This window comes from Microtus ochrogaster, chromosome 1 (genome assembly GCF_000317375.1).
Source record: "Microtus ochrogaster isolate Prairie Vole_2 chromosome 1, MicOch1.0, whole genome shotgun sequence".
In the NCBI taxonomy this organism is placed as follows: Eukaryota; Metazoa; Chordata; class Mammalia; order Rodentia; family Cricetidae; genus Microtus; species Microtus ochrogaster.
This window is the reverse complement of record NC_022009.1, coordinates 8,050,356-8,065,043: the sequence shown is the minus strand read 5'-3', so window position 1 is coordinate 8,065,043 and position 14,688 is coordinate 8,050,356. Positions and strand designations below refer to the sequence as shown.

At 42.9% G+C, this 14,688-nt stretch overlaps 1 protein-coding gene across 2 annotated transcripts in view; it reads left to right on the top strand.

The window, feature by feature from the left end:
• Map4k5 (mitogen-activated protein kinase kinase kinase kinase 5) overlaps positions 1-14,055 on the top strand; it is a 92,043-nt gene extending 77,988 nt beyond the window's left edge. For both annotated transcript variants that reach the window (XM_005343153.3, XM_026779255.1), the window contains exons 28-32: positions 2,975-3,043; positions 4,629-4,721; positions 7,907-7,977; positions 10,161-10,216; positions 12,491-14,055. In XM_005343153.3, the coding sequence (XP_005343210.1) occupies positions 2,975-3,043; positions 4,629-4,721; positions 7,907-7,977; positions 10,161-10,216; positions 12,491-12,578 (377 nt within the window). In that variant the 3' untranslated portion in view covers positions 12,579-14,055. The remainder of the gene's footprint in view (positions 1-2,974; positions 3,044-4,628; positions 4,722-7,906; positions 7,978-10,160; positions 10,217-12,490) is intronic.
• Positions 14,056-14,688: the final 633 nt, after the last annotated feature.

Sequence of the window (14,688 nt, the reverse complement as noted above, 5' to 3'; positions counted from 1 at the left end):
CGTAGGTGACACACGTGTTCATAGGGTGAGTTTAACGTAGGTGACACACGTGTTCATAGGGTGAGTTTAACGTAGGTGACACACGTGTTCATAGGATGAGTTTTTCCCTCACAGTACAGGTGCTAGGGATTGCCTGACCCCACTCATCAGGTTGACAGCAAGCACCTCATTGGCCCTTGCCCAAGAAAGTTTATACAAATTTATTTTACTGAGGACATTTTAAATATTCTTGACATTTAAAAGTCTGAGTTGTTGAGGGGTTGGAAAGATGTCTCAATGGTTAGGAGCTGGCTGCTCTTACAGAGGGCCCAGGTTCAATTCCCAGCACCTACAAGATGGCTCACACCTCCAGTTCCAGGGGATCTGATGCCCTCTTCTGGCTTCCATGGGCAATGCATGTGGTAACAGACACACATACAGGCAAACACACATAGTCTGAATTGTTACTAGTTTGTCTTTGTTCTTACTAAATAAAGAGCTGTGTATCTCAAGCCAGGAAAGTTCCCTTTTATCCCCGTATCCTCCCCCCACCCCAACCCGCCTCTATTTGAATCCCTGGGTGCTCTGCAGACATGGATAGAAGTTTCTGAAGTGGCCTTCAAGCTTTTCCATTAGAATATTCAATGTTTCTTTCCTCGATGGGCTGGTAAATCTAGGAGTTTATTACACATACCTCAGTGAAAGCTCTGGAAGCTTTTCTCACAGTTCAAGTTTGGAAAAATCAGTCAAGGATACATTTTTCAAATGAAAACAATACCGAGTGCCGCTAACCAACAGGGAACTGCAAGTCAGTGATGTCATGAGATAGCATCCAAGACAGCAGTCGCAACTTCTGTGAGGATGCAGGGAGGAGCTGCTGACGGGGCTTCAGTTAGTGCAGCCATTATGGAAACAGTTTGGGGAGGGGCTTCAAGGACCAGAACTAGACCTGCCGCGCCACCCAGCAGTTCCACTATTGGGTGTGTACCCCTTTCCAGAGAAAATGAAATTAGTGTGCTGGAAAGAGCCGCACACATGCTTATTGCAGTATTCTCCAGAATAACCAAGACTTAGAATCACCCTAGATTGATTTCAGCCGATGGGTCAGAAAAGAAAATGTGGTATGTCTACACTGTGGAGTATTGCTCAGACATTGAAAGTGTGAACCTGTGTTGGGTGTGATGGCACATGCCTATAGTTTCTGCACTTGGGCGGTGAAGATGGGAGGATAATGAGCCGGGCCATCCTGGGCTACATCAGGGACCCTCGGTACAAGGGAAGAATGAGGACATAGGAACAAGTGAAATGTCAAAGGACAGGTGTCATGTATTCTCATCTGTAGACACTGGAATCACATGGGATTCGGCTACAGAGCTAGGAAATCCACAGACGTGGGGGGATGGGGAAAGATGATTGACAGTCTGGGGCTCTGGTTGGATAGGAGGAACGGTTTCTGTTGTTCTCTAACCTCGGGGTAACAGGGTAACTAGTTAATGACAATTACATGTCTGTTTCAAAAGCACCATCAGAGAGGATTTGGGAGAATTTATATTTTAAATCTGGGCTATATGAAATGAGAGGGGACCTCATTTTCCTGTTTGTTATACTATTTTGTCATGTGTTAACTGTGACTTTAAGCAGAATTGAAGCAGTTCGTGGTAGCTTTCTTACACAACATTACAGCCCTCACTGCACTCAGAGAATGTCCCTTACAACCCTCACTACACTGAGAGGACTCTGTCACAGCCCTCATTACACTCAGAGGACCCTGTCACAGCCCTCACTACACTCAGAGGGCTCGGTCACAGCTCTCACTACACTGAGAGGGCTCTGTCACAGCCCTCACTACACTCAGAGAATGTCCCTTACAGCCCTCACTACACTGAGAGGACGTCTGTCACAGTTCTCACTACACTCAGAGGGCTCGGTCACAGCCCTCACTACACTGAGAGGACCCTGTCACAGCTCTCACTACACTCAGAGGACCCTGTCACAGCTCTCACTACACTGAGAGAGCATCTGTCACAGCCCTTACTACACTCAGAGGACGTCTGTCACAGCCCTCACTACACTCAGAGGGCTCTGTCACAGCCCTCACTACACTGAGAGAGCATCTGTCACAGCCCTCACTACACTCAGAGGACGTCTGTCACAGCCCTCACTACACTGAGAGAGCATCTGTTACAGCATTGCATTTGGTGCACCTTGGCCTTTGATAATTTGCAGGCTGAGTTCTGAGAACTCATTAAGCATGCCAACTAGGAAAGTTTAACATCCCACCTTAATGTCACTTTCAAAAAAGACTGGGACATAATGTCACTAGCATGCACAAGGACTGTGTTTGATCCTATATGTTACAAAGGAAAATCCATATGACCCAGAGATGGCCTGGTTTCACAGCAAGACCTTTTGGGTGCAGCCACTGGTTGTAGTTACCCAAAGAGTAGAACTACCATCATAGTCGGTTTCAAACAGCCTGATGGCATGTAGCCCTGAACTGTGAGCACCCCTGTGTGGACCAAGCCATAGTTTCCTGTGGGGTAAAGAAGTAAGCCACTTGCCCCTGTACCTCGCCTTTCCCTCTCCAGCCTATTGGCCTCTGCAGTTGGGTCATGTTTCCTGTGATTGCCTTCTGAGGTATGGGGAAGTGAGGTCTCCTTTGGACCTGACCGATTCCATCTCTCCTAATGTAGAACAAAGCTAACCAATGTGCGCATTTTCCTCCCCTTCCCCGTATTCGCCCTCATCGCCATCGTCACTGTAGCCCACCTTTCCAGAACAAATTTGTAATCAAGCAATACTGCATTTTTTTAGTTCCTTTTATCCAGGTTAGAGCTGATATTTGTTCTCCTAAACTGATATTCAGCCTTTTTTTCTAAAGATAACCTGACAAAATGCATTTTGCACCATATTTCAAAGAACGAGGGTCAAACTGCTGTTTTCTAAGCCCTGGTTTACTGAAACATGGTGTTAACTGTAACATTTCCCCTCTCAGGCAGCCAACAGCTGGATTCCATTCATGTGACACAGTTGGAGAGAGATACTGTTCTGGTGTGTTTAGACAGTGAGTATTATTTTAAAGTTTATTTTGAATGCACTACTTCATAAAGCAGCCCCTTTAATGAAATTGACAGTCATGCCAGCTCTTCCTCTGTAAGTGGCCTGACTGTGCTGACAAAGCAGCTAAAGTCACCGCTGCCACAGACTCAGTTCTGCCCCATCGGTGCTGTCCTTCCACTCGGCTCACGTGGGGACGTTAGCACTCTCCCACATCTTAGGAGATTGCTGTAGAAACTCTTCCCTCTCACTGGAGTGAATGAGTAGAAGGTTACAGTAGACTGGATCACAGATCACTTCCCATGAACTTTTGGAGGCTTGTGAGTTCTAATGTACTCAGGCCTTTGACGCTCCACCTGCTGACCCTGACTGTTTGATGCAGGAGAGGTGTTAGTAGCAGAAGTGTGGCCTCGCATAAGCAGGGGAGGCCGGAAACAAGCAGCTTAGCAGCAGTGTTCCTTTGATTTTGCTGATGAAGGCACTCTGGTTCTTAAAACTCATCTTTATGTAGTAGGTACTGCAGGATGAACTGTCCGCAGTCTTGGGATTATGTTTTATCATGGCTGTATTTACTATAACTAGTATATTTTTAGCTTGCCCTTAGTGGCTGAACTACCTGTGTGTGCAAACTCATCCAGGCATGCAGGGCTTCACTCGCTGTCCTTTGGTTAGGGACTTGACTCTGAACACTAGTAAAATAAGAGTGTTATAAAGTTGCCTGGAAGGAAATTGCATCAGTTTTTATCCTAATAGATACAAATTTGTCATCAACCGAATAAGCATAACAAGAACTAAGAGGGCTGAGGCTTTCGTGCTGAGCCCCGCACATTTGTGAGTGATCCAGGGAAGATCTTGTGCTTAGTGCTTATCGTGGTGTCACACACTTTAACACTGCTTTAGGAACACAATGCTCTGCAAGACTCTGCTTCCAGACTAAACCAGTTTCTGTTGTTAAAGAAGTGGTCTTGGGAACTGTCTTCCCAGCTCTGTGACCTGTCAGTTGGTTTTTGCAGACAGCAGTGGAGACAGACTTGTAATCTCAAATTGTGGGAATGGACAGTTGAGAAGCAAAGGGTGCTTTCCAAGTCTGCTTGAGCTAATGTGAAGAGATCAGGGACAGGACGGAGGACAGGAGCCGAAGAGGCTGTATCTGCATGCCGCCATCCAGAGCTCCCTGCCCTTGGCGGTGCTGCCACTGACCCAGTGTGCCCTGGCAGACCTGGAGCTCTGTGGCACGCGGGAATTGCTGCAATTACTACTTGGCAGATACTATGGGATTTGTGAAGGAAAAACATTACAACTCATCACTAAATATTTGAGCATCAAAGTAGCCACTTTTTAAAAATGAAGATATTGATGTTCAGTATGTCTATTTAATTTTAAAATTAGCAAAAATCCCACTCACTAAGTAAACATCTCTGTAATTGTGTATCTTTTAAAACATTAATTCCTATTTTTCACTAGGCATATCCCATTCAAAGTAAATCTTTAACTTTATTAAGAATATTATTTGATACCCATACAAAATGGATTACATTTATTTTAGAAAACTTTCATTTCTGGTCTTGACTTTTTTTTTAATTTCTTTTAAGAATTTGTAAAAATTGTAAATTTGCAAGGAAAACTAAAGTCAAGTAAGAAGCTGGCCTCTGAGCTGAGTTTCGACTTCCGCATTGAATCTGTAGGTAAGTCCCTTTCTGTTACTGACTCGGCTATCTGGGGACTTTGCTCGTTCTCTCCTGAGAGTTGTGTAGACCGGTGCCTGTCTCATAGCTTGAGCTGACAGAAACACTGTTATTGGGTGCACTAGTTCATGTGGCGAGTTCCACAGTGTACTTTCTAAATTTTCAACTAATTTCATTTTGATTTTTATTCTGTCAATTTCATACATATAATTAATTCACTCTGATCATGGCCCCCTTTTGATATGACTTTTTACATAAATAAAAATACTGGTTGCTACCATAGTGGACAGCACTGGTCTTGTCTGTGCCCTTGTTTCCTGGATGTTGATTTTTAAGTATGCTCATTACCATGGTTGTGCCAAGTGAATTATGCTTTTCCCAACTCTTTCCAAGTCAGGAAGGCGCTTGTGTGAAGTGACCATTCTTTAGGTCTCCTGTAATTCTTTGTCACTGTTGTCTAGTTCTGTGTGTTGACGGTTACTGTTTTAGATCTGTTTCTATAAAAATAGTAACTTTGGGGCCGAAGTGATGCCTCCAAGGCTGACAGCCCTGAAGAGCTTCCAGAGGACCTGGGTTCAATTCTAGGGACCACATAGCAGCTCACACCCATCTATAACTTCAGTTTCAGGGGTCCAGGTTCCCATTTCTTCTACAGGCCCTGAATACACGTGATGATACACAGGCATGCATGCAGGCAAAATACCCAGACACATAATATAAAATAAGTAAATCTCAGGGCTGGAGAGATGGCTCAGCACTTAGGAGCACTTGTTACTTCTGCAGAGGACCGAGGTTCGATTCTCTGCACTCATGTGATAGTTCACAACCATCCATAACACCAGTGCCTGGGTATCCAACTAATACACATACATGTGGCATACGTACCTGAATGCAAGCAAAACATCATATACGTGGAATAAAAATAAATATTGAAATAAATTATAAATAAACAATAAGTTTCCCTGAGGTTATAGAAAGGAATGTGTCATTTTAATTTGTGTCCTTATTAGTATTTTACTTCAGCATGCTCATTCATTTTATGATTATTTTTTAAGCATTATAGGTTTGGGTACAGTGGTGCACACTTTTAAGCCTCAGCACTTAGGGAAGAAACAGGCAGATCTCTTGAGTTTGAGGCTAACGTGGTCTAGTTCCAAGCCAAACTGCAGAGTGAGACCCTGTCTCAAACAACAAATAATTATAATTCCACTTCCATCTTTTTGCTGGTGTGTCAGCATTTTCCCGAAGGGAAATAGAATCCAAATATTTTAGACGATTGTATGATTCTACCGTTAAAGAAAAGGACACACACACATATATACCTGTATATGGCTTTTAAAATTGTTTTTAACTAGTTAGAAACATTCTAGGTTTGTTTAAAAAAAAATAGCCAGTTGGTCGTGGCATATGCCTTTAATCCCAGCACTCAGGAGGCAGAGGCAGGTGGCTCTCTGTAAGTTCAAGGCCAGACATTGATCTACAAGAGCTAGTTCCAGGACAGCCAGAACTGTTACATAGAAAAACCCTGTCTGGAACACCCTGCTCCCCAAAAGAAGATTCTGACCTGAGTTTCTCATTAAACTAGAATTTGCTAGAGGGTAAGGGGCACAGGACGTAGCTCAGTAGTAAAGCTCACGAGGACCCTGGCACTATCCTAGTACCAAAAATAAACTGTTGTGCTTTCGTGGGTCAGCTCATAAAGATATACCTTGCTTGTGATGGAAATATAGGCCAGACTGTGGAAACTTGATTCCTCCTTACTCCGGTATGCACTAAGTACGGCGCGTCAGCTCCTAGCACAGAATGTTCTCAAGCAGGAATCCAGCCCAGTCCCAAGTCCTCTTCATCTGATACCATTTGTGTCACAGTATTTGGAGAATTTTAATTGTGATACAAAAATTCTCTCCTAGATTGCCATCACCTCATTCAAATAAATCTTGAAATGGTTACAAGGATCCTGAAATCATCTCTTTAAATCCTTTTAAATCATATCTCAAAATAAGACAAGTAACTTCAGTTTCACAACTAGTGAAACACATGTAATCTGTCATCGTCAAATACTTCTGTTTTTATTAAGTTGAATTATGTCCCAGACATTCTTACAGTAACCATGTCCTTATTACTCTAATAGGAAATCCATGCTTCTCTGGCATACACTAACCCTGGATATGCTCACTAGTACCAGAAAAAAGAAAAGAAAGAGACAGTAGTAATTTTCTGTCTTTTTTTTACCATTATGTTTATTAATGTTTATGTTTTTCTAATTCTATTCATTAGAATAGCCAGTAAAAATACTAAGATATTTATTTAGCAATTGACTGAGATCATAATATTCAATGTGTGATTAGACTCTGGGTTAAGAAGCATGTTCATTTTTTAATTTTATAAAATGAAAAATAAGAACATAAACTTCTTGCTTGATAGCTACTTGAATAACTTCATTTAAATCCAAAGCTTAACTGTCTTTATTGTTTTATAACTTAAAATAGAAGATACACCATATGGAAGAGAAATTAGTATGCCAATACCCAGCTTATCAGAAGTCAGTCCATGTTGGAAGAATGCCTGTGACGTACGTCTCTGAACGCTGCTTAACCGTCTCAGTAAATTACTTGAATTTAGACACGACTTAGTCACAAAAAATGTTGAGCAGTAATAGTCTAGACAGTGGAATTTTGCCTTGAGCGCTTGAAAAGCCTTATGTTATCATTTATTAAAAAGAGCTAGGGAGGGGCCAGAAAGATGGTTCGGTGTTTAAGAGCACAGACTGCATCCGTGTATTCAGAACCACTTGTAGCTCCAGCTCCAGGGAGCTCCTTTGCCACTAGTCTCTTCAGGCACTTGCAGAAACATGCATACACCATACATGTGCACGCATACATGTAATTAAAAGTAATAAAAATAAATTTTTATTTATTTATCTTTATGTACGTTGGTGTTTTTTGCCTACTGGTATGTCTGTGTGAAGGCATCAGATCCCCTGGAACGGAAGTTATAGACAGCTGTGAGCTGCCATGTGGCCGTTGGGAATTGAACTCAGGACCTCTGGGAGAGCAGCCAGTGAGTGCTCTTAACCACTGAGCCATCTCTCCAGCCTGAAAATAAATCTTTTTCTTAAACAGTTGAGGAGAATCTGTAGTGTGGAGCTCTGTGCTTCCTTCTCACTTTCCGCTCGTCTTTTTCAGTGTGCCTTCAAGACAGTGTGCTGGCTTTCTGGAAACATGGGATGCAGGGTAAAAGCTTCAAGTCGGATGAGGTGAGTGTTCTCGGGTTACCTCTAGGACTCCCACACGGGATTTTTAATGGTGAGACGTCCATTCTAGGCATTTCCTCTCTGAGTCACACTGCCTCATTTAGTGCCTTTAGTGCATGAAGTGGCAGAATGCAAGCCTGCATTCTCCCCTCTCATAGGTTCACTTTAGATTTTGCTGTTAAATACCCAGTAGCCACAGGGAACTCCAAAATGTTGAAGACACTGTTGTTATAAATAATGTTATAAATTTTGTATAAGACGTATTATGTTCCAGGCAATTCACAAATATTAGCACGTTTAAAGCTCAGAATGTAGGTACTCTGCATGCCACGTGACTGGTTAAGTGGCAGAGCATGGATCCAAGGCTTCAGTGTTACTTTTAGGACGCCTAGCTGCAGGAGATGGGTCTGGCTTCCACCCCAAGGGAGGAATTCCACTCTGATGGGAGCGTTTCCCAGCTCTGAGTTTTCTATGCTAAAGGCTCGTGAATCTGTGACGCTACCTGAAAGCATGGAATCTTCTGTATTAGAGTTTAGTTCATCTCTCCCCGTGTTTATATAATATTTAACTATGTAAATAAATAGTTTTGCTTCCAAGAAAAGATGGTATAAACCGGTGGTCTTTGGATGTGTTGGTTATTTACTGACCCACGTCACTGAATGTCACCAGGTGTGCTTTTTCAATACAAGCTTTCCCTAGAAGTCATGTGTACTGACAGCATGCCACCACGCCCAGCAGTGCTAACTGTTCTTAAATGCCGTTTTCATTGTGTCGTTCCCATCTTTGCAAACTCAGACCCAGGGCCTCTCCCAGTCTGGGACTGCGCTCCCTGCGAACTCTCATGCCCAGCTGTGCTGCTGCCCCTTCCCCTTGTAATGCATTTGTCTCAGTTGAGCTCTGCTCTGCACCTCTATCATCTTCCTGCTGGGGCTCTCGTCCTTCCATGGAAGCCTCTGCCATAAAGTAGCATTCCACAGTAATTAGAGTACTTCAGTGTAACGTGAGGGGCCTGCTTGTTGGGGTTTCTGTCCTGCCCAGTTCCCACAGCTGGCAAGTCCCAAAGAAAATCACAGAGGTCTTCATAAGATTGGCCCATTAGCTCAGGCTTCATATTAGCTCTTATAACTTATATTAGCCCATTATTCTAGTATATGTTAGCCATATGGCTCAGTACCTTTTTCAGCAGGGCAGGTCACATCCTGCTTCTTCAGTGTCTGGACAGGACTGCAGAGGAATAGGCTTCCTTCTTCCCAGAATTCTCCTGTTCTCACTGACCCACCTCTACTTCCTGTCTGGTTGTCCCACCTATACTTACTGCCTAGCTACTGACCAATCAGAGTTTATTTAAAACATGATTGACAGAATACAGAATTGTCCCACACCACTTCAGCCTCATACTGTGAAAATTAGCTCCCTAGAGTATATAGCTCCAAACTTGTTCATTCTGTCTTTCCAGATAGACTACAAACTCCAATTAGTAGACTGTTGTACACTAATCACAGTCACGTAGTTTGAGTCCCTCCAAGGGCCAACCCAAGTTAGCAACCAAGTAGAGGTGGTTTACCTAGGAATAGATTCTAGAAAGCAAGTGATGTGGTGAGAAACACAGAAAGAGGGAGTGCATCGAAAGCATGTTTGTACAGGTGGGCATCCACTGCACAGCAGGGCTCGGCCTATAGGAGCACCAAGGCGTGATAGAGCTCACCTTAGAGCGGCTGCTTTAGAGGAGAAAGTGAGTCGTTGGCACTAAGGCTGCCCTTCCTGGATAAAGGTCACACCCACTCTCTGGCTTCTTGGGGAGTGCTCGTGCTTAGTGATGCAGCCTTTGCAGACCGCAGGAGGGGTCGGTCATCTAACACGGGTGGCAGCCTGGCCCTTGGGAATGAATAGCAGGGTGCCCCCATAGCACCTCACTGTAAAGTAAGACTTCGATGACCTTATGCCTAATGGAGCACTCAGAAGCAAATCCCACAGAGTTCCTGAGGGAAGCAGCTGGGAGAGACTAGGTGCTCTGTGAACATGGGGCCGTTTCTAATCATGGGCGGTCAGAAACTAGCTTACTGAGACATGTTTGATTTGGGGAGCTATATTGTTCCTTCTCTTTCATTGCTATGTCTAAGCGACTGCTATAGGACTGTAAGCACTGTCGAGGCTACAATGTGATTGACAGGTATTTTCTGCCATAGGTCACCCAGGAAATTTCAGATGAGACGAGAGTTTTCCGCTTATTGGGATCAGACAGGTAACGATCGGTTGTAGTGATTTAATTATGTGGAAGTAGCAATGTTCACACTCTGTTCACACTGCAGCCTGTGTTGAGTTCCGTTCGAAATTCTTAGAGGGCCCATCAACTTAGATTTTTTTATTGAGAGAGTGAATCATATTTAGTCTGTTGGTTTCACAGGCTTTTCAGGAAAAGGGTTGTATTTGAGAGATAGTTATATTCAGCCAAGACAAAACGTGTAATAAAAGTGCCCACACCCCTGGAACCGTGACACGATCTCACGTCCCTTTAGTTCCCTCATGTCCTCATGATGTGTTGCTCTCTGTCAAGTATTACATACGACGCCTCCTGATGTGAGTTTTATGTCATAAAATGTTCAACTCGGGTCTGGAGGGCAGTATTAATTATAAGGAGTTAATGTCTCTAAAGGTTTTGAAGGAGTTAGGAGGAGAAAAGGAAATTTTAAAAAATGATGTCTACCTTACTGAAAGAAAGGTAAGCCACAGGCACAGCTGCCCAGGAAGTGATGTGCCCAGAAAGCAGAAGGCAGCAGGGCTTCCTGGAAGGCCTGGCCAATGCAGGGTGGGTCGTGATTATTCTGAGAATTCTGCTGGCAGAGGGTGACACCTCACACCTGATGCTTCTCGCCCTTCCCTTCACTCCTTAACTATCTTTTAAGTTTTTATATATTTTTTTTTAACATTTTAGTGTGACCATGTGGACACACATGCCCTATGTGCACTGTAACACTCTTGTGGAGGTCAGAGGACCATTTACAGGAATTGATTCTTTCAATTCCGTCATGTAGTTCCTAAGAAAGAAGCTTAGGTAACCGGGCTCCTCAGCAAGCCCTTGCACCTGCTTCCTTAGTACTGGGTAACCCTGGCAGATTGGTGACTTTGTGTTCCTCTCCATTTCCACAGTGCACAATCTCTTGTTATTGCTGTCAAAAAGGCATGTGCTTAAAATTCACCTGCTACAAAAATATCCAGTATGTGTTACTGTCCCCTCCATTTGCCCTCTAGACTTCCTTCTCTGTGTGGTTTTGTTTGTTGTTGTTTTGTTTTGTTTTTCGAGACAGGGTTTCTGTGTGTAGCCTTGGAGCCTGCCCTGGGACTCATTCTGTAGATTAGGCTGTTCTCAAACTCACAAACTGAAACTCACAGAGATCCACTTGCCTCTGCCTCCCGAGTGCTGGAATTAAAGGCATGTGCCGCCACCAACCGGTCCTTATTTTATTCTTTTTTTTTTTAATTTATTTATTTATTAAGGATTTCTGCCTCTTCCCTGCCACCGCCTCCCATTTCCCTCCCCCTCCCCCGATCAAGTCCCTCTCCCTCATCAGCTTGAAGAGCAATCAGGGTTCCCTGACCTGTGGGAAGTCCAAGGACCGCCCACCTCCATCCAGGTTTAGTAAGTTGAGCATCCAAACTGCCTAGGCTCCCCCAAAGCCAGTATGTGCAGTAGGATCAAAAACCCATTGCCATTGTTCTTGAGTTCTCAGTAGTCCTCATTGTCTGCTATGTAAGTCCGGTTTTATTCTTAAACCCTCTCCTCACAATTCAAATGCTATGGGATGGGATGGTTCTTGGTTTTGTTGTTGTTGTTTTCTTTCTTTGCCTGCCTGTACTCCAGGGAAAAGGGATAGGTGGTTGTCACTCCATTCTTTTTTCTTCTTCTTCTTCTTAATTTTATTTTGTTTTGTGATTTTTTTTTTGGTTTGGTTTGGAGTTTTTGTTGTTGTTGTTGGTTTTGTTTTATTTTTGTGAGACAAAGTTTTTCTGTAGCTTTGGAGCCTGTCCTGGAACTAGCTCTTGTAGACCAGGCTGGCCTCAAACTCACAGAGATCCACCTGCCTCAGCCTCCTGAGTGCTGGGATTAAAGGCGTGCGCCACCTGTGCCCGACTTCCATTCTTTGTTTTAAACTGTTTGTTTTCAGAGACCCCCCCTGAGCAGTTCAGATGACCTCTTGGGGTCCTCTTTATTCTCTAGCCCTTCTTTCTGTTGGTATAATTGCCTAAGGCATTGTCACGCCTCTTGTGAGCTTGTCTAAGTGAGCACATTGGAGTTCAGTTGAAATAAGGTGAGACTATATCTGACTTTAATAATTTGTGTCTAAAACAATCGTTACTCAGTTGTGTTTGAAGCTATAAAATATAGTGAGGACTTTTGGCTATATTTCTGTGAACTTTATGTAATTTTATGGCAAGCAAGCTGGTGAGATACTGGTTTGACACTGTGAACACCGAAACCTGTTTTCAGCACTTAGACTTCTTCTTGATTTTGTTTCAGGGTGGTTGTTTTGGAAAGCAGACCAACAGAAAACCCCACAGCACACAGCAATCTCTACATCTTGGCTGGGCATGAAAATAGTTACTAAGCAACTGAGAGGATTCCAAGTGACAAGAAGATGAGTGTGCTCCACTGAAGCAAGCGCGTGCTAAGGGAACGCAATACAGACTGCAGTGTGACTTGCCTTCTGTACATTAGGATAGGATTCAGTATTTTCTGTAGCTGGAAACAGCTAGTCAATCTCTTGCCACTGTGTGGTGGTTATATCAAGTTTGCTTAATAAAAGCTATGAGACAAATAGTCCTCTAGTTCCAGGAAACACAGTCCTTTTAAAAACACAATGTTTGTAACAAGGTGCCATGGTTTTTAAATAACTCATGTGATTGTTTTTTCAGAGAGAGGTTAGTGAGCATTCTGCCCTTTTATACCAGGTCTTACTCCTTCTTAGTGAACATAATTTGATAAGAAGTTGTCGAACAAGCCTTTCACTTTGACATTGGCCTTTATGTATGTTTTTGTAAGATAGAATATTTAATCCTTATTTATTAATCTCTTGCTGGAGTGGTGTAATGTTTCTAACTTTTAGCAAAGGAAGGTTGCAGAGCAGCTGAATTTTTTTATAATGTGTGAAAGTCCTGTTCACCTTTACATAGCCGTTCGTTCTTCAGGAGTCACAGGCAGTGTGTGGTGTTCAGCACATGTGGTTTCGTCTAACAAAGTGTTTCATGACACAGTCTCATGCAGGGTTGCCTTAGAGGAAGTTTGTGATTTCCACTGCCGATGGTTGTAAGGACTCATGCAGAAGTGCCGACAGTGGACTAAAAGCCTTGGCAGGATGTGTAATGTCTGATGTGACTACCGTATTTTTGACAAGCAGTATAATATACCTGTGATTTTTTTTACATTAGGGATAATGCACAAGAAATTAATCTTCATATATATCATGATCCCTAATGTTTGGGAGAAAAGTATTTAACTGCCCATATTATGTATTTTACTTACATTATGCCAATGGGGAAACTGCAGAGTAACTGCACGTGTAGTCTTGGGTTTTCACATACATAGGTGTTCATTGTGAGTAGGGTTAAGAAAAAAAACTTTAAGTGAAATTACAATTTCTGATGGGATAGTATAGATAAATGATGTTGGTTTTATATTTTTTAAAAAGCCATTATACTAAAATTAAAAGATAGGGCCATTTTTTAGTTTGTTTTTCTTTTGCAACTCTTAGTATCCAGAATTGATGTGTTCTTTTGGTACCAGCTATCTTAATGCATTTATAAGAACAGTTAGCATTGAGGTGATGAACAGGGGGCTAGTAGTCACAAGCTGTAGAAATAGTCTGACCAGATACTTGACAGGAAAACAATGTACCTATCTCATCGTTAGCAGTTTTATAAAGTACATGTTATCATCTCCATTTTTCCAATGAGGAAATAAGAGTTTAACCAAGTTAAGCAACTTAACCACTTCATCCTGGTTAGTTCTTGAGCCAGACCAAGAGTCTCCTGACTCTGCTCTTCTCACTATGCAATGTACAAGTAATAAAATGTTACACAAGCAAATTGTAAAGGATTTGTTCTTTGACAACGCACCTAGTGGGTCAGGGCCAGAGGATGCTCACTGGGTAGGGGCACTTGCCACGTAAACCTGATTCCTACCTAATTTTCATCCCCACCACCCAGCTATGTGAAGCTGACTCTACAGTGTTGTCATCTGACCTCCACATACATGCACACCCACACACCATAACATTTAAATAGAATATGGTATATGTAAATGGATCCTCTGAGAAATGCTGCGTGCAACAGATGGCAGGAGGACAACCTTCAGAGTCGGGAAAAACCAAAGACAGCGTCCTTTTTTCTCACTGGGTCCCCTACAGCCATCCTAAGAGGATGTGGGAGGCAACTAACTGCAGGAGGAGAGACGCAAGAGGAGCCTGATGTCAGAACCTACTGCTAATGAGCTGTGCAACTCGAGAACACTACAGTAAAAATGGAAGCTGTCCTGTGTCGAGCTAGCAGTCGTCTGTCCTGTGCTGTGAAGAAATGAGCAGCCAGTGGGGCAGTAGAAACATCGGAAGGTGGTGTCATAACCAGTACAAGCAGACCCTTCAGGAAGAACTTTTGGAAAGAATATAAGTAGTTCAAGTTGAAGATTTAGAATATAAAATTAGGAATTTTCTCAGAAGATAA